General features: G+C 37.6%; 1 protein-coding gene across 5 annotated transcripts in view; it reads right to left on the bottom strand.

Moving 5' to 3' along the window:
- Positions 1 to 406: 406 nt before the first annotated feature.
- The window catches only part of MTM1 (myotubularin 1), a 43,010-nt gene continuing 19,130 nt past the window's right edge, over positions 407 to 24,286 (bottom strand). For 3 of the 5 annotated variants that reach the window (XM_075107052.1, XM_075107051.1, XM_075107053.1), the window contains exons 8-16: positions 16,763 to 16,846; positions 15,355 to 15,504; positions 13,361 to 13,549; positions 9,516 to 9,701; positions 8,300 to 8,506; positions 4,883 to 4,975; positions 3,931 to 4,044; positions 3,439 to 3,615; positions 407 to 1,062 (exon numbers count right to left, since the gene is read on the bottom strand). In XM_075107052.1, the coding sequence (XP_074963153.1) occupies positions 895 to 1,062; positions 3,439 to 3,615; positions 3,931 to 4,044; positions 4,883 to 4,975; positions 8,300 to 8,506; positions 9,516 to 9,701; positions 13,361 to 13,549; positions 15,355 to 15,504; positions 16,763 to 16,846 (1,368 nt within the window). In that variant the 3' untranslated portion in view covers positions 407 to 894. The remainder of the gene's footprint in view (positions 1,063 to 3,438; positions 3,616 to 3,930; positions 4,045 to 4,882; positions 4,976 to 8,299; positions 8,507 to 9,515; positions 9,702 to 13,360; positions 13,550 to 15,354; positions 15,505 to 16,762; positions 16,847 to 24,286) is intronic. The other 2 variants (XM_075107054.1, XM_075107056.1) reach the window with 1 other exon arrangement.

The following is a 24,286-nucleotide window of genomic DNA, read 5'->3' as shown; positions in this document are numbered from 1 at the left end:
AACAGGCACATTTACTTTTAGGAGACAAACACAAGCTTTAATACTACAGCTATTGCTGGATATTTAAGCAATGTCTCTGTGGGCCTGTTTTTAATGATATAAAACTTCTTTAGAGCTGTTTTATTCTGTATTAATCTAAGGAAGCAATATTGCCAACAGCAGTAATTTGTAATATACTTTAGTGCTGAACAGTTAGCCAAAAAAGGACTTCTCAGAATCTAGTACAATTGTCATTTGTTTTAAAAAAATCAATTTTCAATAAAAAAATAGATTTTTCTTTTGTTTTGATATCTACTGGCCTATTTGAACTTTTTAATTAGAACCGTATCAGTGAAATCCGTTCCACATTTTTGCTTATTTTGAAAAAGGAACATTTTGAATTCTCAGAAAATTTCAACACTTCCTCTGAAATCTCACAATAGAATTTATTTTTGTCTCATTAACTCCACAAATGTATTCCTCACAGGAACACACACATACCTAATTTTACACAATGTGAATATTCCTATTGCCGTTAACGTGTTTATTCATGACATGTAAGACTGAGCATGAATGTCCTTACAGGAACACAACCTACAATGTAATAAATTAAAGCGTTCTCATGAAAACAATAAATCATTTTAATTTCAATTGTACCAGACTTTCCAAAGTAACTCTTAAAGCCCTCCATAACTAGAAGTTTATTAATTATGTTCCCAGTCCACAGGTTCTGAAAGGCACGTAATTGAAGAAGAGTTGGTTTTGTTTGTCTGAAGTCCTCTTCAAATGAAGACAGTCTAAAATAATTTGTGTTAGGACAGTCTAATGTAAGGCATTAAAATATTCCCCTTTACGCTACAGATCTATGTTAAGCGCCACTTGCTATTACAGCATAGAACAAAGCCAACACTTTCTTCAAAAATGTGTTTGTACTTGGGACATCATTTGTGAGGGAGATGCTGATGAGGCTGACGAATTGGATATCTTAGAATTATTTGTGATCTGTAGTTCTTCAAGTCTCCTTATATAATCATCACGTAACGCAAGGAGCTCCATGTAACGCTGCTCCACTGGATTTGGCTGCTAGAAAGAGATCTATATTAGTCTTATCACTTCAGTCGAACTACTTCTACACAGGTAGGCTGCTGTGGTATTTGTGTTTTCCTGGCATTACTCAGTGTTCATAGTTTCCAACATATGTAACACATTGTAGCTAAACAGAAGTATTTCTTTCTGTAAGGCCAGAGCCCTCTGCCTCCCAGTTTTTCTCACCCAAAGAAAATCTTCACATGAAGCAGGTCTTCCTACCTCAATAAAATCAGCCAGCACTTCCTGGAGCACATGGATTTTGTTTTCTTATTATCTAATATTGTGTGGAAGATAGGTGTGAACACCTTGTCCCAAGCTTTTCTCTTCTTGACTTATTAAAAGGTTTTAGATTCTAGAGGTCAGATGTCTCCTCATCTTCCCTAAGAACAAGTGTTTAGCCAGACTGACTACTGTAGCTACACTGATCAGATGAAGATGAAACCCATGTCTTTGGATTAAATAACTTCGGTTTCTGATGAAATTTACTTCAGTTTTTAATAGTGAATTTGCAACTTTGTGTAAATGAACAAATGAAATAAATGCAGAAGCTTATTAGTGACTTCTGTAAGTAAACCTGAATGTGTTTAAGATCAACTGCCCTAGCTTTCAGGAGATCACTCACAGAAAGAGCATTTTACCTGTTCACATTTTAAGCTTAGCTTCCTCTTTTCAGATAGAGTAATGAAACAAATGGAAAAGTATTAAAACTGTCCAAAGCAGATACAGAGCCTAAAGTTACCTTCAGCTGTACACACCTGTCAAGGAGCTGCTGGTGCTGCTTCAGTTAACTGCCTGTAATTAAAAGCTATTAGCAGCACAGTGTCAGGAGCAAATGTAAAGGCCTCACCAGTTCAAAACTAGCTGAACCAGCACTCTTAGGCGCACCACTCACTATGCGCCCCGGATGAGGATGGCGACGAATGTTGAAGCAACTGTGGAAGTTGGATCAATGACTGAATGTAGTTACTAAGGTGATTAGAGACGCTGGGTTAATGATGTTGCTAGTGACAGACCAAACTCATCATTAGACCGAAATCTGATGTGGAACATGCTTCTAAATAATGGCACTAAAAAAGGTCATCAAAAAACTGCTTCAGGCCTTACATCCACTACTCAGTTGCTTAAGTGAAGAGGAAGCATAAATTTGTGTGCAGCAAAAAAAAAAATTGTTGCATTTTATATATAAAAATTATGAAAATGAGGGACCAGTAGAGGCAGCATAGAAGATTATCACATGGGCTTGCATTGCTAATAGGAAAATCCTGCCAAAAAGCTCTCCTGAATAATGGCAAAGCACATTTTTAAGTAGATTTACAGCTAATTTGCATGCCCTGTAATCCTTCACTTTCTAAAATAAATCTTTGGGTTCACCTTTTGCAAAAAGCCCCCATCTTTCACAGCAAGCAACAAAAGCTTTAAAACTCAAACTTCAAATTTAAACCGGCAACATACTTGCAAGAAAATATAGCAAACTGTCTGGCTTTCTTGCAGCCTCTGAAGTGTTGTAAATAATACAGAAGATCAGCTGCAGAAAGTGTATTGCTCGAAAACTCCTGATTTATTCCAGGGGCTGGACTGTGAAGACCGCTCTTTCAAAGAAATTGCTTCTCTATCTTCTTCTATTCAAAACTCCACAACTTGTTAAGAAGGACAAGTAAGTCTCTGTACACTATCTTTACATGCCACATTGCTGAGATTTCTAGCAAGATTGCAACAAACATCGAGTGCCCATATATTAAACATAAAAAGCACAGAACTGAACAATGTATAGTTGGATAAAAGCTTTTCTGGGCTTTCAGTGTGATCCACTTGTATAATTTTCAATAACAGCCTTCATCGAACAGTTACATGGTATAAACCATGTTGGGTCAAAGTTACATAAGAATATCTTACCATAAGCCATCAACACAGACAGCAGTTTTGAAAGAGAAAGGACCAAACAGATCATCTTAATTTGTAAGAGACTTCATACAATCTCTCAGAAGAAATGCAAATGCAGCTAAGGGTATTTGTGATGCTAATGCCCTGACTCTTCAGGGACCGGTAAGCCCGGTTTCTAAGCGTTGTCATTCACCCTTTAGCAAGCATCAACTGCCCTTAAAAAATGCTCCCCCAAGCTCTGTCCGCAAGAAAGGGCTAGAAAAAGCTTGAGGATGACTTGATACTAAGCAGTGAGACAAACTCAGTGTTCTGGGAAGAGCTGAGTGCATCAAAAAAGAGAATACATAATAACCATTTTCACCCTTTTTTCTGTCTTTACAAGTATAATATTAAAAACATGAACAGTTTACAGGTATTATTCTACAAATCAGTTATGACAGAAAATTCTAAGCTGAAAAGCATTTCATACGTTATAGAGAATTTACTTACTTGTTGCCGAATTCTTGGGTTCCACCTGATGTAGTAATTGACCCAGAGCTCTAAATGACGCATACTGGCTACCGGATAGAGTGCTCGATTTAGCTCTTTAGTATAAAAAGGATTGGTGTATTTAGATTTTTCACTGTTTATCAAAGACCATAATGACAATGTTTTCTCAGTCACTTTCTAAAATGAAAATTAAATAAGAACAGTAAATATTTGCACAAAATCAGGAAATCCATCGTAGAAGCCATGGTTGCATTCTAAAATTAATGCACTTCTTATTTACTTCATTGCATAAGTTACTGTATTAAAAATTTTCCAAAACCAGTGCTTTGACAAGTATTTTAGGGACTATAACAAGAATAAAGCTGTTTCAGAACCACTGCCTTACAAGGAATATAACCAAATACAATACAACCAAAACTTCTTATAATCATCTAGAGTCAAGACAGCAAAACATGACAGCAAAACAATTCAACAATCGGTGGTTTGACTAACCTCTTTTTCTCTAAGAGACTCACTGTTATACAAGAAAGTACCAAAGCGGCAGCTGTACAAGTGATCCAGGATTGTAATCAAGAACTGCTCGTTGAATTCAAACGCTGTAGGAAACTAAAACCAGACAAGAAATTCATTCTTGACATCATAAAAGCAGGCAGAGATGCACATGCCCTGGTTAAGAGGCTAAAAGTGGCATTTAGAAGCCTGAATACATCTACAAATAATAAAGATAATACTTTCATATACTTTATAGCAGAGTAAGCATTCAGATGATATGAGGTGTTCAACTTTCTCAAACTAGTCACTGAAAAGAACTCTTCACAAAATGTTCTGACTGCCTTTAACGTCTAAAAAGAAGAATAAAGTTCAGAATGGTTACAGTTACATTTTTGCTAGCAAGACAGAGTAAGATATCCATAGTGTGCTCTTTACAGTGCAGTACCATACAGGAAAATGAGGGTTTAGTTCCTAATCCTTGGCCCTAAGCAGACTAGGTTTGCTGCTTTGTTTCATTGCTTATTGAAAGCACACCATTTAAATCACAGCACCCAACAGCTCCCAAGATTCCTTTTCAAGCTTTGACAACACAACATTTCTCTCTGTAGTTTCAGGGACAGCTCCACAAAAATGGCAAAAAGGAACAACAGGCCCAACAGCATTCTGCTGGGTCATGTCTCAAGGTGTTTCTGAGAAGCCCCCATCCAAGACAAACCAGCCTTGTGCGCACAGCCAATGCCATATTAAGCAATATAAGTACAGCTTGTATACCGCTTTTAGAAGCGGGGTAGAGAGATGGTATGGTTTAAAAGTAAATATACTGTTTTTTACTATAGTGGCAGAGCAGAGGGGTATGCTGTCCTCTTCAAATACTTTTTATTTTAAAATAAAGATCTAGGGTTTTAATCCAGTAATCTCTTAACATTACCTTCTGAAGAAAGAGCTAACATACCTGTTTAGACATCTGCCACACACAATCAATAAACTGGAGAAAGATGGGTGATCTGTCTGCATCAGCATGGTTTTTATCGCCATGGCCTATTCTCTGAAATGAAGTAATACAGCCTCCTGTTAGCTGAAACAGTATTTTATGGCCACTAGACATTGTTTCTTATTTTGCCCTAGAATATTAATGTAATAGAGCAATCTGTTCTTGTGATTTCGAAATTGGCTATTGCACCAAGGAGAGATTTGGATACACAGAAATACTGCAACTGCAAAGCTGTTCCAAAGATGTCTGAGAAAAAATCCCAAACGTCATAATTGTTCCCGTTATAAAAACCTGCTAACTGTGGGACAAGCAGAACTGTTATTTGCAAGGTAAAGGATGCTTTAATCAAGACATATTTTGAACTATATTTACATAACAAGTTAATCCACAGCCAAGTTATATACTTAGTCTTCTTTTGTAATTTAAGCCACAGGTGAACCTAGATCAAACTATCCACACAGATTCTCCTCTTCCCCCTCCACGCTGGAACCTAAAGATTCACGCAGGACGTAGACAGTGAACGTGAGCGAATGCAAAGAAATATTCATGTTCTTGATAGAAAATTAATGCACATTTTTAAAGTTTGGGTGAGACGCTTATTCTGAGGAGTCCAAAGTAACAAAGGAATTCTCCCCACAGACAAAAAGTAGGTTTGGTAAAAGCTGTTTCCTTCCCTTTCACATCTGATAGCTGAGAACAGATAAGAGATTCAGGGAAAAGAGATTCTATTAAGTCCATAACTCTGCTTGAATATACTTGCCTGAGGAGACGAAAGAGCAGCATGTATGTTGAACTAAGATGTTGTCTATCTGCCTGTAAGATAGCAGGCTTAATGTCTTAAGGATGTGAAAAAAACTGATAAAAGCAGTACACTGCTCTGTACGATGATTTGCAAGATAGTTTAAAATAATAGAATTGAATGGCAGGAAATAGAGGGAGATGAGAGATTGTAGCTGAACTCAGTCAACAGTAGCAAATGATGAGGAAAGCACTATAGGGAAGACAAATTGGCATCCTTGCTCTCCAGTTTTCATGGTTTAAAATACATGGTATCTGTTTACAGTGTTTACTTCAGTAAGGAGTGGAAGTCCTTCCACTTTCACTATGGTTAGCAGTTCTTTGATGTCCGAGTATTTTCCATCTGAAAATACATCTATGTCTCATATTAGAAAGCATTATTAGAATGATGCTCCGTAAAGCAAGCAATTTTATCATCTGGATAGTGCACTAAGTTTACTATGCATATAAAAGCTGGGTAAAGAATTCCTTTTCAACAAAGAAACTTATTGTGTGCTTCATTAGATAGAAAATACAGAGAGGGACTATTATGTAGTCTACTATTTAGTTATTTGTTATTAAAATATCCAAATTGCAACCCCAGTAACATGAAAACACAAGGCTTGCTCTAACCCAGAGAATGTAAGAAATACCCTACTCTTCTCCAACAGTTTCAGAGATGAGGTTCAGGAAATTCTAACTGCACTGAAGTGCCTAGTCCTCAGTGTTAAAGCTCACAGGTCTAACAAATTACTACCAAACTAAAACAGAGCATGTACGATCACAGTATTTTCTGCTTGCATTATCAGTTTTTATTCTACAGAACACACCAGAAGAATACTACCTTCACTTTTAAACTAAACAACCCATCAGATCAAAATATACAGTACTCAGAAAACAGCAGATGGCTAAAGAAGAGTGGCTTAAACCATTTCCAAAGATTACTCCTTGAGCAAGCAAGCTGGAAAAATAGAATAGTAGTTTAAGCAAAAGCAAGCTATTTAAGTCACCCTTACTGTCACTTTGTCAGAGATGAATCAGTGGACTGAGCTAGCCATCTGGAAAGGGTGCATAAGTCCTACCTCACTAGCAGGGGAAACATCTGTTGAGAGAGAACAAACTTCTTTGATTACTCAAACTAAAATTAATGGTTTAACAAAGGGTCATAGATTATTTGAATTTATTCATAATGGTGGAGAACACACAGATCTCTCTTTTCAAGTTTTGTGTTAAACCATAACATATGAGCTAGGCTACAAGTCTGCCAGTAATCCAATCAAATTTTATCTGCATCATGACTATAACATTTTTAAAAAATACAAAATAAGATACGAGAACAAAAAGGCAAGACAGTGTTTTCCTGTGGCTGTACTGAGACAGAATACTTCCAAGGTTTATAGAACACATCACTACTAGAAGACTACAGGTAAGTACACCACAAACTGGACAACAGCAGATATCACTCCTAATCAAAATGCAAATCTCCTAAGCCTCAAAGCACCTTTAGAATGTCAGATCAAAGACTCCTGCAGCCTACAAGCACACTTAAATGGTAAGGTGATTCACGCTGAGTAGCTATACATGAACTTCCGAATGACTAAGACAGCCCTGCAAATGTAAAATGGGCATGAAATACACACATAGGTGTATTTTCGCATTTCTTGATTTTTTCCAGATTGCCTATTTTCTCAATTTTAGCAATAGTAAGTAATATCTTTAGAATATTCCACTAGGGAAAAATTGCCTATGCAAATAACTTCTACTGAAGGTGTGGAAACTTCTTACTGCGAATTACAAGGCTCAGCATCAACAAGTAAGACTGTTGTAAGGCTCCCAACTTACGTTTTATGTTTACATATCCCAGCACGCTTTCCCTGACAACCTGTTCTGCTTCTCCAGGTTCCACATATAGATTTCCTCGTTAAATGGTTAGCTGCCAAATTTAAAAGAGGTTTCTCTAAGACTCCAAAAAGTTTCCTAACAAAAGCACCCTTGGACTTGGCATGATACATGGGTAGAATATTAAGGACTTGCTATAGACAGTTTCTACTTAACCTTCTAAGCATCCATAAGACAATGGAACGGAATTAGAGCTGGTATTACCAGTAACAGCCTCTTGAGAGCTATTATGACAAGTTTAGAAGAATTGGGAAGCATTCAAAAAAAATCACTTAAAAGACATTGGGCAGACCCATTCACCTGCCTCTCATGACATTCAAAATAGTCTAAAGGGAAGGAGAGGGAGAAGCCTCATGTCCCACACTGATTTGATCTTCTGAAAAGTTTGGAGGACACCATTTTTCTGCCTTCTCACTTTCTTTGCTCAATAACCACAGTAATCCCAGCAATCCCGTGTCTTTAAAAGGGTATAAAGGACAAAATACAAGTTCTTAGAGAAAGAACAGCAAAAGAATATTAACCAAACGGGTCCAGACCCAGAAGCTCTGCTCAGATTCACCTGAAATATTTTAAATCGGATTTCTAAAATAATGAGAAGGGTTATGAAACCTTGACACAATGAGTAGTTTCACACTAAAATCTCTAAAAGTTTTTCAGAATTTTAATGTTGCATGACTCTTGCAATGATCTTCTAATTCTTACCGATGCAAATTTGTGTCCAAAGCTTATCCACTCTTTTTGCACCAGAACTTCAAAGCCTTCAATAGTTCTGTAGTAGCTGTCTAGCATCAACATGGCCAGCGACGTTAGCTGTGCTGTCCGGTCCCAGCCATCGCTGCAGTGAACCAACACAGAGCTCCTTTCTGAGGACACCTTGTCTGCCACTTGAATAGCTCCTGTCAAGACGAGCTAGCAAAGAGGAACAGACACCAAACAACACAGATTATTATCATTCTAACAAAAATAAATTGATTTCTTTGTATCTGCACAGTATCCAAATTGATACTGTTTCCATTAAAAGACCTAAAGATCATGACATAGTTAATTGGAAAAGAATTTTCCAGGAGATCAGGTAAGTTTCTTGTATAAAAACAAAGAAACAGATTGGTTCCCTAATCCCTTAGTAAGATCTAATTAATCTCACAGCAAATTCTTTAAAACTGGGGCAGGAAACAGTAACCTTGATAAACCAAAGAACATAAGCTTCTTTTAAAAAGAAAAAGAGGATCTACCATAAGATATACTCTCTAAAAATTCTGTGTTTCATTTGGCTCCTTCCTTTGAACAAAATTACCGAAATCTCAGTTGTTAGAAGAAGGAACTTGTACCCTTCTAATATGCTTATTTTCCAAATATTAACTTAAAATGAAAATTTTATTAAGTAGGATTCATTAAGTAACACTCTAAATACTTTTGCACAGCTGTACTTGAGGCAAAAGGTTCAAGGGTCAACTAGTAAGAACACTTGTGAATTACCAGTTTAAGTATTTTATTTGTGCTGCAAGATTTATATACAAAACCATAATTCACAAACTAAAGCCACATACATACTGACAACTAAAGCAATTTCTACTAATCCTTTGTAACAACAGTTATCTGTAGTCCTGCATTGCTAGAGACCAAAATAAATCAGTTATCACATACGTAAAAATCAAACTAACAATGCATTCCTCTGTTAGACTGACATTTGACTTGAGGCAGACAATAAACGTTGAATTTCACCTACTGTTGCTTAGTAATGAGCTCATAACATACGCTAAGGCTAGCTGGCAAAAAGCCAACACTCAGTGATGCCACTTTTGTAGTCCAAGTAGTTGATGCATTCCATATCAGGACTATCTCAAAGTCTAGCAAAGAAAGCAAGGCTGATACAACAGGTTTGGACAAACCTTATTTCAAACAAAGGGCAAAAAGTTACCTTTATATGTTCCAACCAATGGGTCGACTCCAGACTCGACAACCAGTGTGATTCTTCCACATTAGGATAAACAATGTCCTTCAACTTCTTCAAAGATTCCCGCATGACATGGATATTATGAATGTCCAAGAAGAAGAGTTCTGCATTGGGATATGCATCTTCACTTTCATATCCTCCCCCAGTTGCCTACAAACAAGAGATCTAAAATTAACTTTAGTCACATATACACCATTGTAGCAGCTTTTCAACAGAGCAAGAAGGGACTGAATTTTATTTATACTTTATTTTGTAGTTGGGCAGTATATAATTTCAGGTGCTTGTTTAAAACATCAGTCTCGGATACAAGCTTCGGAGGGGCAAATGCTGGAGAAGAATACTTGGGGGCTTTCCTCTGTCCAAAAGGACAAAGTATGTTAAGTATAGCGCATGGTCAGAAAGTTGAAGTTGCTCCAGCTAGCCCAGTTCCTTTCAAAATCTCAAGGGAGTAACCCTAAAAGGGAAAACTGATTATTTTAGATCAGCACTAAAAGATAGTTTATACTGTTGGGCCTGGAGACCTTCGAACAGGACTGAATGAGACTGAATGAGATGTGGGCCAGCATCACATCGGTCAGGACTCAGACTGCTTTGAGAATAAAAAGACATTTGTACCTTCCTCATTAGTTTTGAGATTCATGGTGGAAACAGCTTTTCCTTGACCAACTGACATTACAATGTCAATATTTTTTCTTCATTTACGTTCACTTTTCCCACCACGGATTAAACAAACTCATGATTCTGAATACAAAAGAAATCAACTTACTTGCCAGACAGATTATGAAGGTAAAATTATAGTGTAAAGTACATCACGCAAAACAGCAATTATCATAACACTTCCAGGGAATAAAATTGCTCATTTCTTGGTTTCTGTACCAATTAAAGAAATTTTGATTTGTCTGTTTCTTCCTTTATACCACTAATTCAAAAGAAAGCAAATCTCAGGTTTACCAGTGCAAACTTGGTACCAAAAAAAAAAAAATTTTCTTTCCTGTGTTTAAACTGCCTGGCCATTTACTACTAAAAATCGAAGTGATATTGCAATAGATAAAAATAATAAAACATTTGGCAAAGTAAAATTAAATTTAAGAGTTCAGTTAAGAATAAGTTACGTTTCATTCAAGAATTAAGGTCAAGAGTCTTGGATTCTGCCTCTAAGAAGTAAATTAGTAACAACGTTAAAGTTTACTTTAAAGTAACTTTTCTGACATTCAATTTTATTGCTGAAGACTAAACATGTATTTAGATTGTTAAGAAATTAAAGAGCCACATAAGTGGAAAGTCTGTTCTACTGCTGCTCTCTCAAAACGTTTAATCACCACCACAGCAGAGGATGTGCCTGGTCACAAAAGGAAGTGGAAAAACCACACATATTTTAGGACACACTACCACTGATGAGGTTTTCCGAAGATAGCTGCAAAATCACAGCATTTCCTGCAGACAGCAAAAACACGCCATGCCATAAACTGTGATAAATAAATTTTGCCTTTATAAGCCCTTACAGCCACCAGCTACACATCCGACAGCAACCTAAAATACTGTCTAGCCTTTACCCATTAGTACCACCTACTTTTCTGTAGAGTAGCCCAGCATCTCTATTCTACGCCCTCTATCTCCTTCCTCAGATGTGGGGTATTCTCAGGGCTGCCAGGCTCCGTGCTGAAAGTAGTAATGATTGTATTTTTCTCTTGCCTTTGAATATCATTAAGTCCTGGTAAGGAATGATTGTAATTTTAGCATCAGGGCTGCTGCAGCTCCTACTGACTGTGTGGTCTTGACCTATCTACAAAGAGCACAGGAATGCATGTGTAGGGTAGCCCAAGATTTTGCTTATACTAATCTTTACAGCTGTTCAAGAAAACTTTTTTCAGTGCTCATCAACAGTGGCTTGCACTCTGTATGTCACTGTCCCTCAGACCCAGAAATGCACCCTATTGCTTTTACTGCTGTGATTAACGATTTCATATTTAGACATGTCAGGAGTTAATTAAAACACATGGGTGAAATACATAGACCATTTTAAAAAGCTGAAAACTGTGCTTCATACTTCAGTAATTATGTGTGTATAAAATTTGGCCATAATACATCCTTGAATCAAATGGGGTATAAAACTGGAGTTTGTCTAAGAACTGAGGAAAAATTTAAGTTATTGTAAGAACCGACTTTCCTTCCACAAGGCAAACAGAAGGGTTACATGTTCTGTTGACCCATAAAAATTCAGTGTGCAGAGGATAATGCAATTTGTAGGGTAAAATGTAAGCAATAGAGGCAGACCCTCAAAATACAAGCCATCAGATTAAAACCTAGCTAAACAGTCCCTAGGATAAAGTCTTTGAAAGAATGTGTGCTATACAAAAAAAAAAGGTCTTATTTCTTGCTTAATAAATTATATTCCCCATTACAGAAAAGAGGGCTGTAAAGGTACAGATGCGTGCATTTAAGTTGCACAGAGCAAAACACTAACATTATTGTCCCTATTGAATTCTGAAGCCACTTAACATTTGTCATATATAAACCACCTAGAGACAAACAAGTTTTACCACTTCACATTCCTTTCAGCACAAACATTGATGAGGACTCATTCCACTAGTGTTCACATTTTGCACCAAAAAACTATTCAGAAGCTAGAATTCCTTCTCTCACAGATAAGCTTATTCATTATTTCACTAAGATCTCAAACCCTCTTGAGCTCATCTCTCTCATGCTCTTTGCTGTGCAGGGCACTCAGCTTCACTAGTAAGCACTGAAGAGCACGTCCACTTCATCTGCGCTTGAAGTTCAGTAGGTAAGGGACACACTGACATGGAGGGAGTGAAGTTGGTACATTCTTGTATGAAGAAAGCATTAAACCTGTGTCCTTCACTATCTCTCGCCAACTAGGCTTTTCATATAAACATGGAGCACGTCCATGTCTGCTGTGCTCTGCGCTAAACACACCCTGACGCACTGTGACTGGCATTATCTGAGTATGCCTGAACAATCTGGTCCTCAGAGCTGAGGGGGGGCATAAGGGAAAAAAAATTAAGGCACAGGGACACCTTTTCTTCTTGAAAGGTTGGAAGATCATCTTTCGAGGCCGCTTCCAAGCTGGGCTGTTCTATGATTCTGATCCCATTTAGGCTTTGATCGCAGATCAGCAAAGAAATGGTCACTTTGTCAGATGGAAACACTACTTCTGTTAGTGCACTTACCAACTACAGGCACCTAGGGAAGAACAGGTATCCAAGATCATACCCATACTGCTGTTTAGAGTACAACCCCCCAGATTAACTTATTCATCACTTTATTGCCGGATGCCTGGATAGGTCTGAAGTGGACCGCGTAATGGTTAGGAAGAAGCAACCGAAGGACGCCTATCAGTGGGCTTGGCTTTATGCGCACAGCCTTTCCAGGAGAGAATTTGCCCAGAGGACATGAAGCAGAGCCGTGGCTTGCACAGAGGTGGCACATCATTCCAACAGAGGACATACTCTACAGCTCAGCCTACATCTACCTCACAGCACAGAGTATTGTTGTATCTGATTTCAGTCCCATGCCAAGATCTGTGCTTGACTGCTAAGGGACAGGGTAAAGCGTGTCTGGAAATCCACATACGGTCCTGAAACCCTGCTTATGGCCTGCTTTAGTCACTCATGGCCTTGAGCCTCAGTATTTGTTTATACAAATATACTGTATTATATAAAAATGTATATATAAGTTTATCTACATTAAGATTACTACTGTTCCCAAAAAAACTCCTCACAGAAAACTTCAAAATAAGTCCCCTCCTCACTCCCCTTCACAAGTAAGACTATTAAACATCTCTTTACCTTGTTCGCGACTGCATTGACACTGGGCCTAGCATCATAGATGGTCAGTTTTGATATTTGCCCATTAGCCTCCCTGATGATATCAAGATATCTTTCATCATCTTTATTCCGCTTGCCACTCATTCCAACAAGGGGTTGACTGCAGCGCATAATAACAGCTTGAGTCTCTGGATGAATCCATGACAGAACCTAGTCACATGTCAAAAACACATTAGAAGAAATACATTTTTTTTAAAAAAATCATAACTTAAATGTTGAAGTTATGTTCTTTAAAATTGATAATATGAAAATTAACTTTTTATTTTATTTCTTCAAAAGATAATCCCCAGGCATCTCAACTGCTTCCATTTTAGTCTCAAAGTTTAATAATGATAATTGCTAAAGGAGTTCATTCTCTTGTTGAAATTATACTTACCTACATAATCGAGTGTATTTTAATATTATCCTACAAGTCTTAGGTTGCACAAATAATTCTGAAAAGCAAACTGGAAACAAACATAGCAATGCCTGCTGAAACTCAGAAACAAGTCAGAAGAATTAACTCATTGTAGAAACAGTGACTAAGATGCTCCAATTCTACAATAACAACTTTCCTTCCTTATCCAAAAAAGGGAAAAGTTGAACCTTTTGAAGTATCTTGAACGTTTCCTCTTCTTTTTAAAGTACACTTTGTTCCTCAGCCCTCTTTACAAAGAGGAGACATTGGAGCAGAGCATGCTGCCTTTGCTGTTCTTCTGAGCAAAAGGGGACTTACCACAGACAAGAGATAGTGAGCTGCCCAGGGAACAGATTGCAGTGCAAGTGATTAAAGATAAGCACCCCAAGAAGCAGGCAAAAAACTCCAATGTCATTGTTGAAGAATATTAAGAAACAGCATTCTCACCCAGTCTGAAAATCATGAGTTAGAGTGAAAAATGGAGTTAAAAAAAATCCTCAGGCAGCATTCACTCCTGAAATACAACCCGTAGCTGTATATCTAGAAATGAGACCTGTCAGTGTGTGTGCGAGTGAGTATGACTGGTTATTTCCTGACAAGAATCAAATTACTATTACCAAGGAAATAACTCTCACTGTACAGGCATACAAAAGCCCTGTCATGAATTTTGCGATACCAGAGAAGATACAGCTAGGTTGCAAAAACTATAAGCACACATGCTATATTTAACATATATGTTATACAGATTATATGTTATACATATACATATATGTGTGTGTATATATATAGCAAATTTATAACTATAGGCCTAGCATGTCAGTAAATAGCACATCTAATAAATATTTATCATATTAAGTTTCGCATCTGTTTGAAATTAACTGAGATTCAGGACAGCTTTCTGGTACTTACTAAGAATCTAGGCACCTCTTCCGAGTTTGCCAAATTGAAATACTAGTTATAACAGAAAATATTTTCTGTAGTGCTGTAAAAAGCCAATACATAAAAATTCTCTTACCTCAGAGAATTCCAGTTACAGAAATATACTCAGAAAGTCAAATGGGTTTATCTTAAATTCCACAGCCGGATTTAAAGGACTAAAAAGCCCAGGAATTCACTACGGAGACTATGCGTGAGGTCTTATTTTAGGACTGACCATTGGAATTATGTTTAAATGCCATGCGGTTTGCCTATAGGATGATAACATTTGCTATCACTTTTGATGTGCATCCAACAACAGTCAACAAACTAGTACAGATGGCAGTCTAAGGCTCATACTTCATTAAGGAAAAGGAATCTGCAATGCTGGCAGTTGTTACTAGAAAAGTCAAGTTAAAACCAACAAAGCTGGAATGGGTGATTGTCGTGGGGGAGACCAACGGAAATGTGGCTTGGCCAAGAAACTAGTTTCAAGCAGAAAAAACCACCAGCCAATCAAAACTATTTTGCTGTAACTATTTCCAAAAAAAGCATCCTCTGTGTTGTGTTCAGCAAGAAGCTGTTTGGATGCATACTTAAAACGAGCTACACTATAAGGTAACTTTCATCAGGTAATACTCACCGGGATTCTATTTCGGGACCTAAAGGCAGCAACCTTCTTGAGATCGTCGTCCGTTGCATTATATGGCACTACTAAGAGCGATGGATACGTGTCACAGAGTCCGTAATGTTCATTAATAAAAGTCACTCGCCACCGTTCATTAGGTAGTCCCTAAAAATGTAACAAGTTTTTCGATGTATTTTTGGCTGCACAAATAATTCTGCTCTTGAATTTTACATGACATTATGGCCACATGGTGGCAACAACCTACCAATTTAACCTAATTACAGTACTGTTTCAAAACAATAGAAAAAAAAAAAGATTACGAGACCACAAAAAACCTACTCATTGCTGATGGATTCACAGCCTTAAACAACTGCATAGCTATCTCATATACTCTTACATACACAGTTCTATCCTCACAACAAGCTTCAAAGCAATGAGTGAAACTAGTGGAGGTATTTCTTTAACTGAGACTGGGGAAAGAAAATTTTCTTCTCTCCTCTCTCAAAACTCTGCCTTTCCATTTTGCCTGCTGAAAAGAGACTATGGTCCTGTGAAGATGGGGAGGAATTCTCATCTCAACCTTTCCTCCCTGTAGCCTGGTACTACCTTCAGGTTAAAAATAAGATTCAGGGCAGCTTTCTTACTGAAACAACTAGTTGCAGTCTGCTCAGTAAGGCATTTCACAAACAGCAGCCAGGAAGTTGAGAAAGACTGATAAGCCCTCCACACACACACACACAGAGTGGGGTTTGTGTGGGTGTTTGTATTTTACCTTTTTTGGGTCTTAGGCCTCTAAACCTTGAACCAAAAAATGACGGAGGGGCGGGGGGGGCGGGGCAATCTAAGGAAGTCCTTATTGTTTGCTACTTAATTTTCTTTTACAAAATGTCATATTTAAAGCAAAAATAGATTGTCTAAAAGATATTTTAAAATTAAGAATATCATCTTCTTTCGCTGACATTTTTCCACAATCACCTAAAGAGCCAGGTAGAACACTGATAGACATAGAAGTAACTTCTGTAAAGCAATGCTGTTTCTAAAATAAGCTGCTTTTTCCTCCCCCCCGCCTTCACTTCAGAAAGAAGTAGACCAAATCAAAGACCAAATCAAATCTATATTTAGGACACTGTAGTTACATATTTGGCACACTCTCCCCTGCTCACTTAACAGTGGCATATTGTAAGAGGTATCAATAACTTCCTTCAAAGAGCAAAGACTACCTTCCTGTGACATTCTAATTTTTTTGAAGGTTGCAGTGGTTTTTCTCTTTTCTTTACTTTTTTTTTTTAGGCTGTATTTCCATCTTCTCCCATCCTCATCTCCCCCCATAAAACAGCTGAGAAAAGAAATGTACAAACAATAATTCCCCTATGCAAGTTGTCAGATATGAAAGCTCCAGGCAACTGGAACTTTAATAACTCACTTGTCTCCTGTATTCGGACATTGGATTGTACACCATCCATCCATTTTCAGAAAACTTTTCTTCATTTACAAATGCAAAAAAAAGCTGTAGGATGTAAAACAAGCTTATTACATCAAATTCTGACTGAAAGTGGCAAATATGAGGGCTCATCAGTTATACCCTAATGCCTGCCACAAAATAGGACTGATGCTTTCTCCCAGCCCCATTCTCTCCATTTAAATGTGATGTTTATAAGACTGTAAAGCAAAGAGCAAGAAGTAAGAAAAAAATACAGATTTGCCGATGATATAATGAAAACGTGACAATAGTTAAAAAACAAGAAGTGACAAAATAATAAAAATTACAAAGCTTAAACTGTTGGATTTTTTTACTGCAAGGAGGTTGAAATGTTTTAAAATAGTTTATATCCATTTATTCCCCATATTTCACATCCTCACCAACTACTGTCTTCTCACCAAAATTGCTCCAATAGGTACAGGTGTAGTTACTACATAAAACATTAGATACCAAATTGAAAGTGTAAAAAGTCTTAATTGCTATTCATTGTTCTTTTCTTGTAGCCTTCTTTCTGCCTTCCCTCCCCAACTGATTCTTACTAACAGAAATCCAGTTTACTGTAAAACTCCATGAAAATTAAAAAGTTGCCCCTGAAAATGAAACTAAATACGCTGTTAGCAGGTTACACGCTCTACTTTTCTCTTGCTTTGTTGCTCACTCTCAAGACTCATTTATACAACACAGCATCCTCACCCAGCATTCTGACAACTTCCTCATACCTTTTAACTTCCTTCCTTCAAACAATTCCAAGTACGCTGTATTACCTAACTAACCCCTTTTTCCTTGCTTTGTTTTCACAGGTTATGATAAAGGCAAAAGTAATATATATTTTAAGAATCTCCTTCACTGAGAAGATTGATTTTGGTGACTTATGAATTCTTCAGATGCCAACTGGAGCATGAAACTAAGTTGTTAAAAAAAAAAAACGCAGAAAAGAATGTGTTATCCTGAGCTAAATGAGCAACAGCAGCCAGAGCCGAAAGCGTTCAAGAGCCCGTCATAGCTCTTTTGTAACAAAAAAGCCAAAAGTCTCCTAGCTATTCAAAAGACTCTAAAAGAACAAATTCAATGCTAAACCAAACATCCCAAATCAACACAATTTTCACAGGCATAGACCTGAACTAAGCAGAAATGCAGAAAACCTGGCAAGCAAGGAAAAAATAACCATGGCTCTAAGGTGCCATGATTACATCTACAGAGGTACGGCGATGCTTCATAAGTGCTCACAGGCCCAGGTGGAGGTTTCTTTAGACCTTATGAAGGCAGACCCTAATGGCTCAAGGCAATTCTGTCTAGCCTAATATGTCAATCATTTAAACAGTAAACAGCTCTAATCAAAACACAAAACTGAATCCCTCCAAAATGAGGAGCTTTTTCCCATGTATTTCAAATCAACGAGTATTTTAAAAAGGATGTTATTGCTCACACAAGATAATTTATCTCACTAGTTTTAGAAACTGGAATTCTAAATTAAATCAGTATTTTAGAGCAAGTACACTCATTGGCTAGTTTGTAGAAGCAAAAAATGCATTCTCAAGTCGTGTTTTCTGAATGTCTTCACTGTTTTTAAAGAGATATGCCTTCAGTGTAAGTCAACATTATGGACTCTCTTGACTAAGCAAAGTGGGATGGAGGGGGAGATGAAGAAAGGAACAGGAAAGAGATGGACATCAACTGTATTAGAAAAAAAACCCATTCCATTAAAAGTAGATGCAAGTATCAGAAGTTAAGCAGAAAAAACTGTAAATGGTTGGTTGGCTGTTTCAGCTGCAAACTAGAAATACAGCAGAACAGGAATATCACTATCTAAGCCAGTAGATGCAACTGATTTGCTGAACTATTAATAAACAGCTACAAGAACCATCCCCTCCTCCCCAAAGGAATGTGCCATATCCCAAAGAGCAACTATGCTAAGAATTCACCAAGGAGCCAGAGACAAAGGAGAATCTTATAACAGTAGGAAACAAACACTGGAATCCTAAAGGATCACTTAAAAGACATCTCAAAGGCAGGAATATGTTACTTATTTAAGCTGCTACATGTTGCAAGTTTCCTGGTGAGAACCTAAAAATTACCCAGCTTAAGTAAATTACCCTGATAAGTAAAATATATTAATTTATTACAGTGCACCGTGAGAACTGTTACATAGAAGATTTTACTGATAAAAATTAAGAAGGTGCAGCTCCAAACTAGAAATAAACAAATGGCAGATAAGCTGTTTACGTTAGCCACAGAAATCCACAAGAAATCAGTCGGAAAAGTGCATTTTGTTTTCACCTTTTAAAAAACAGGGTTAAATTTACTGTGCATGAAGAGGGGATGGACAGGATCCTCTCTGAAAGAACAAGGTCCTACTATGTACAACATGTTTCATTTAAAACACTTTACAACATCTGCTGCAGAAGCTTTCAGTCACACAACCCACAACTATTACAGTTGACAATTAAGCTTCATGAATTCTGTTGACATTCCAGGTAGTGCAAATTCTTCCTAAGTTGCCCAAGAAAAAAAAGTCATTAGTAACATGGATCAACCAGCATAAATCTGAAGACTAACAAATAACAGAACACTACAATGAATGCAGAGGTGTATGGAGCAAAGTTTGGACTCAGAATTTATATGAGCACTTCAGAGAAAACTTTTGAAGTATACTCCAACAAGAACAGTATTTAAAAATGAAGAGTAACTAAAAACCTGAAGACTAGAAGTTATTTTTCTTCTGCAAGAGTTGACTAAATTACAGCAAAAATCTACATCACATATTTATATGTGCACATATACAGTCTATGTACAGACTGTACAGTTAATCTGATTACTACTGAATGTCTTACTGTACAAAAGAGATTAAAGGTCTGAATCCCGCCCCCACCACACCCAACGACCTTTCACTTAAAACTTGGTATTTCAAGTCTTGAAATACTCTGTGAAGGTGACCTGAACTTTAGTCCAGGCTAAATGCTAGCGTCTGAAATACAGCAACGTCCCCACCCTACCTTAAGGCCCTCCTCCCACCACAAAATATACAAGGCAATATATAAAGGAGTTTCAAAGCGTGAAAGTGCTTCCTTTTCAACCCTAACAATCATAGTGAGGTTCCATTCAACAATATACAGTTTAAAGCAATTTCTCAACCTAAGATTTTCATACATTCCTGTCCGCTTAGGCAGCTCATTAGATGAAAGTAAAATTTGTATCCCTCTATGTATTCCAACACAACATGGCAGAGAAGCCAGGAGAACAGACTAAACCGTAAATTCAACAAAAATGGTTGGAAATTTCAAAAAACCACATAAGAGACATTCAAGTTCAGAACAATATTGCAGTAAAATAAAAGTGTGGTTTGAGGTTGAGGAATGGAAGTAGGGATTTCATTGCAGATCCACAGTCTAAAAGCAAAAGACCACCACTTCACTTGAAGCAGAAGACTACCACTTCACTTTAAAAAAGGCTTTCAAATCTTGTAACAGTTTTGGTAAGCTACTTTCTATGCTTCACTAGGCAAATAATTCTGTTTACTTCCTTGCAGGTGCTAACCTGCAATTTCAATACACAGTATCTTTTTCAGTCCTCCTACAGATTAAGTGCTTGCCTTCAACGTTCAATTTATCATTACTATTTTGCACACACAAATAATACACGATACACTGGTTGCTCACAACATAATGTACTTCTGCGAGATAAAGGAAAGAGCGGCTACAATCTGACAACACAGTGTTGCAGGCAGCCTATTTACAAATAGTTATATATTTATTTATGGAATCGTAGTACATAAATATATGTTCTACTTGTATACATATGTTAAATGGTCATGCACAATTTATAAAATGTTTGATTAATCTTCATGCATTACAAAAGAAGAAAGCAGCAAAACTAGAACCAAGGAGGTGTTACAAAGAAATTCAATTCTGTTTTTGATTCTAACTTACTGGTTCATGCTTTTCATGTATTATAAAACACTAAGCTTTTACTCAGTGAAAAGGCTGTCCGTTTCTCACTGTGTTTAAAAATAGAGATAACACTAGCCTGGCCTTTAATATGCCATTACTACAAGTGAGCCAGTTACATCTTACCTGTCCATCTAAAAAGTAAGACCAGACATCGCAGTATTTACATAATTAACTTCTGATTTGCAGTAACCTTACACCATTATTGCACTGAGACTGGCATGAGTCATTCAGACTGAAGCCTCAAGTCAAGATGCAAAACCAAGTGCTCCATCAGATGGGCACCTATGCCAGGCCTCACTGCCACCTAAAATCATCTTTGTGGATCCAGCAGCAACATTGGCATGATCTGACTCTCAGACATTTTTCACTACCAGGATAACTAGCGACATCAGGAGTGGGAGAGGTCAGAGTCAGACAGCATGACTACCAGTGTCCCTCATCAAAACTGGCTTTCCCACAGAGCTATTATGGTTAGAAATAAATATGTATCATGCAGGTATTACAGTGGCAAATAATCTTATCAAAATGATGATGTATAGTTTCAAGATAAGATCAGGAAGTGAAGCAGCTGCTATGCAGACACCAAACAACAGAGACGAAATACCTCCTCTTTTGTGGGTTACTACAAACATTTAACTTAGTGGGGTTTGGGTTTGGGGATTTTTTTAAAAAAAACTTTTTAAAAAGCACTTTAAGCAACAATATTCTTCCAATTAGCACAAGTATACAAATGCAACAGAGTATTATGGATAGCAGCTGTTTGTTCCATATTAACTAAGTTGTCAGTCAGATGAGCTATCAGATTTTACATTATGTTATTGATTCAAGGAGATCTGAACCCAACCTATGCTCAAACTGGAGGGAGACAAGAATTAGCTTCTGGAAATAAGCACACGGGACAACACTGAGACACTGACAAATGGTTGTGCAAACAGACCTGTGATTTATTATAGGTTCTCAAACACTGCTCTTGGGATGGTGATGGAGAAAAATCTTGATAACAATAAGTACACTCCACTCAGAAATAATGTTTTGGGCTGTATTTACCATCCATTTGTCCAACAGTGGTATAGCATGAAGAGAACAGAAGCAAAGCATCTTTGAAAGTTCTTATTTAGGATCAGCTCTAAGGATACGGTTCTACTACAGATAAAAATCAGTCAGATAAAAATCTGACATAAAATATAAAGACACAGATAAAAATCAGGACATTAAAGGTTTAGACCCTATTTGTCCTGACAATGCCTTCTTCCCACTGTGGAGCTGCACAAGCGTCAGTGCTGCTGAACCAGCTGAAGATCAAGGATGCAGTTCCACAAGGTGGTCTGAGCAAAATTACCAGTTTAACACTGCTAAAAATAAGACATCCCTCTCTCTTCTCTCCTGCCTGCTCCCTGTTCCACTCACATGCCCCCTCTTGCACTGGTTCCGGCACATACTGATTCCAGACCAGGTCTCCACCTATTAAAAATGGCACAAGGCTAACTCAGAAAATTTTGTGCCGAGTAAGTGAGCTACATTGGTTTACTTGGTGATAACAACTCTAAGTTTGGCATAAGAGGAATAATCAACCACATGGGTGGAAGGTAGAGAGGAGACCAGACAAAAGCAAGAGCTCAACATTTGAGTAGGAGACGGCTGCCATCTTCACCCAGCTGCCACGAGAAGTCCCAGCACATTCTTTATAAAACATCCCCCTGACTGAGCTGGCTGCATGGCCAGAGCGTTAGCATATGTTCCAAGGAGAAGGCAGGCATGCTCAGCCCAGACATACTGTCATATTCAGACAGTGAACCCTTGTTCTAAACCAGTCACTGACAGAGGCAGTCCCGTCATTCCTCTTCATTCACATCCACCCATAGAAGCCCCAACCCCATCGTCACATTGGGCTAACATGATTGAGGAAATGACTCAGGGTAAAGCTTTTATTTTTCTCTCCATTTTTAGCTTTAGTCCCTTTCAGTTCCCTATCTGGTTCATCATGCAGCCTCAAACTCATGCAGGGAAAACCAAGGCAAGAATGAACAACCAGGCAGAAACACCCACCCTTGGCAGGATGAATTTAAACTGCTTCCTAAAGTACAGTGAAAGCACACCAAAAATATCACACACTTGCTTAGCAAATTTTAAAGTTAAGGGCTCATCCACATTGCCATATGAGGAAAATAAGGACAGGTGCAACTTTATGATATAACATAGGCTCACTTTATTGCACTCCAAAGTAATCCTGATTTCTAATGGTTATACCCTGCTCCAGATGTAGCCAAGAGATACGAAGAACAGCCATTCTCCATACTGTTACTACTCCAAGTTTTGTGCTTTACTGAATGTGAAGGCAAAATTACTTCTGCCTTGACTGAGCCTTTTGTTATTGAGCATAACATTTATTGGCAGGTTACATTCAAAATGGGCCAGGCCACATAATCATGAGCTTTACTCGGTTCAACAGGTACAACAACTAAAGTGGGAAGTGTACTACTCCACACGTTACTACCATCGCTAGACAGGAACGCCGGTCTTTTTGCATGGCAAAACCTTATACAAGTCCACATCCCATCACAATGTTATTCAAGTCCCATAGTTGGACTGGACACCATTAAAAAAAAATCCCACATGGGACTCTCCTAAGCCAGTTACAAATTAATTTGTCCACATTCACTACATACAAATCCACACAGGTCCTCAATGTAAGGAAGCAAACAAACAAAAAATTCTTCACCATGAGAACAATTACTATTGGATGAGATTGCCCAGAGACATGATGGAATCTCTCTTGCAGAAAATATTCAGGACTAGGCTTGCCTGTGCCCTGGATAACCTAATCTAAGACCCTACTTGCAACAGAAGCCTGGACCAGACGATGTCCAGAAGCCCCTTTTGACCTAAACTTCTCTATAATTTGGTATTTCTACATATAGCTTTCTCTCTCTTTTCCACGATCCTTTCAAAGTCCATATATCATGTTATGCTTTCAATCATTCTCTATTGTAAGACTCATAAAATGCCAACAGTACAGTTAAAGTCCCTTCTAGAGCAGTTTTCTATGAGTACAGCTCCTCACACCTACCCATATGTAGAAATCTGTTTCATTTAAGACCTATTCGTCAACACTACACAACATTCTAAGCAAAAGCATTTATTTTTCCTTATGCTTTCATTTCACAGACTGTTTGCATACAGAATATTATTTCTGCAAAAGAGTTTTAAAGAATTAAATTTTTAGAGTATAGCCCATTGATTGACATGTATCTTCAGAGAAGGAAATAAGATTCTTGCTGCAGCCTCATATATTTGACAATTCTCTGAACAAAGTTCTCTAAAAATTTATAGCAGAACCCTATGAATTCTGAAGACAGCTGTCATACAGTGATCCTAAAAACACTGCTATAAAAGGTAAACTTAATTTTACAAACTACAAAATAATGCATTTCCTAAAGATATGTCAAAATGAGCCACCAAGCACAGTACACAGATTTTAGCAAAGAAACAGAAGATTATGGTTAACATCATTGTTGCTCAA

Source organism: Phalacrocorax aristotelis, chromosome 11 (assembly GCF_949628215.1).
Source record: "Phalacrocorax aristotelis chromosome 11, bGulAri2.1, whole genome shotgun sequence".
Lineage (NCBI taxonomy): Eukaryota > Metazoa > Chordata > Aves > Suliformes > Phalacrocoracidae > Phalacrocorax > Phalacrocorax aristotelis.
The sequence above is the reverse complement of the archived record's forward strand: the minus strand, read 5'-3'. Positions and strand labels throughout refer to the sequence as shown.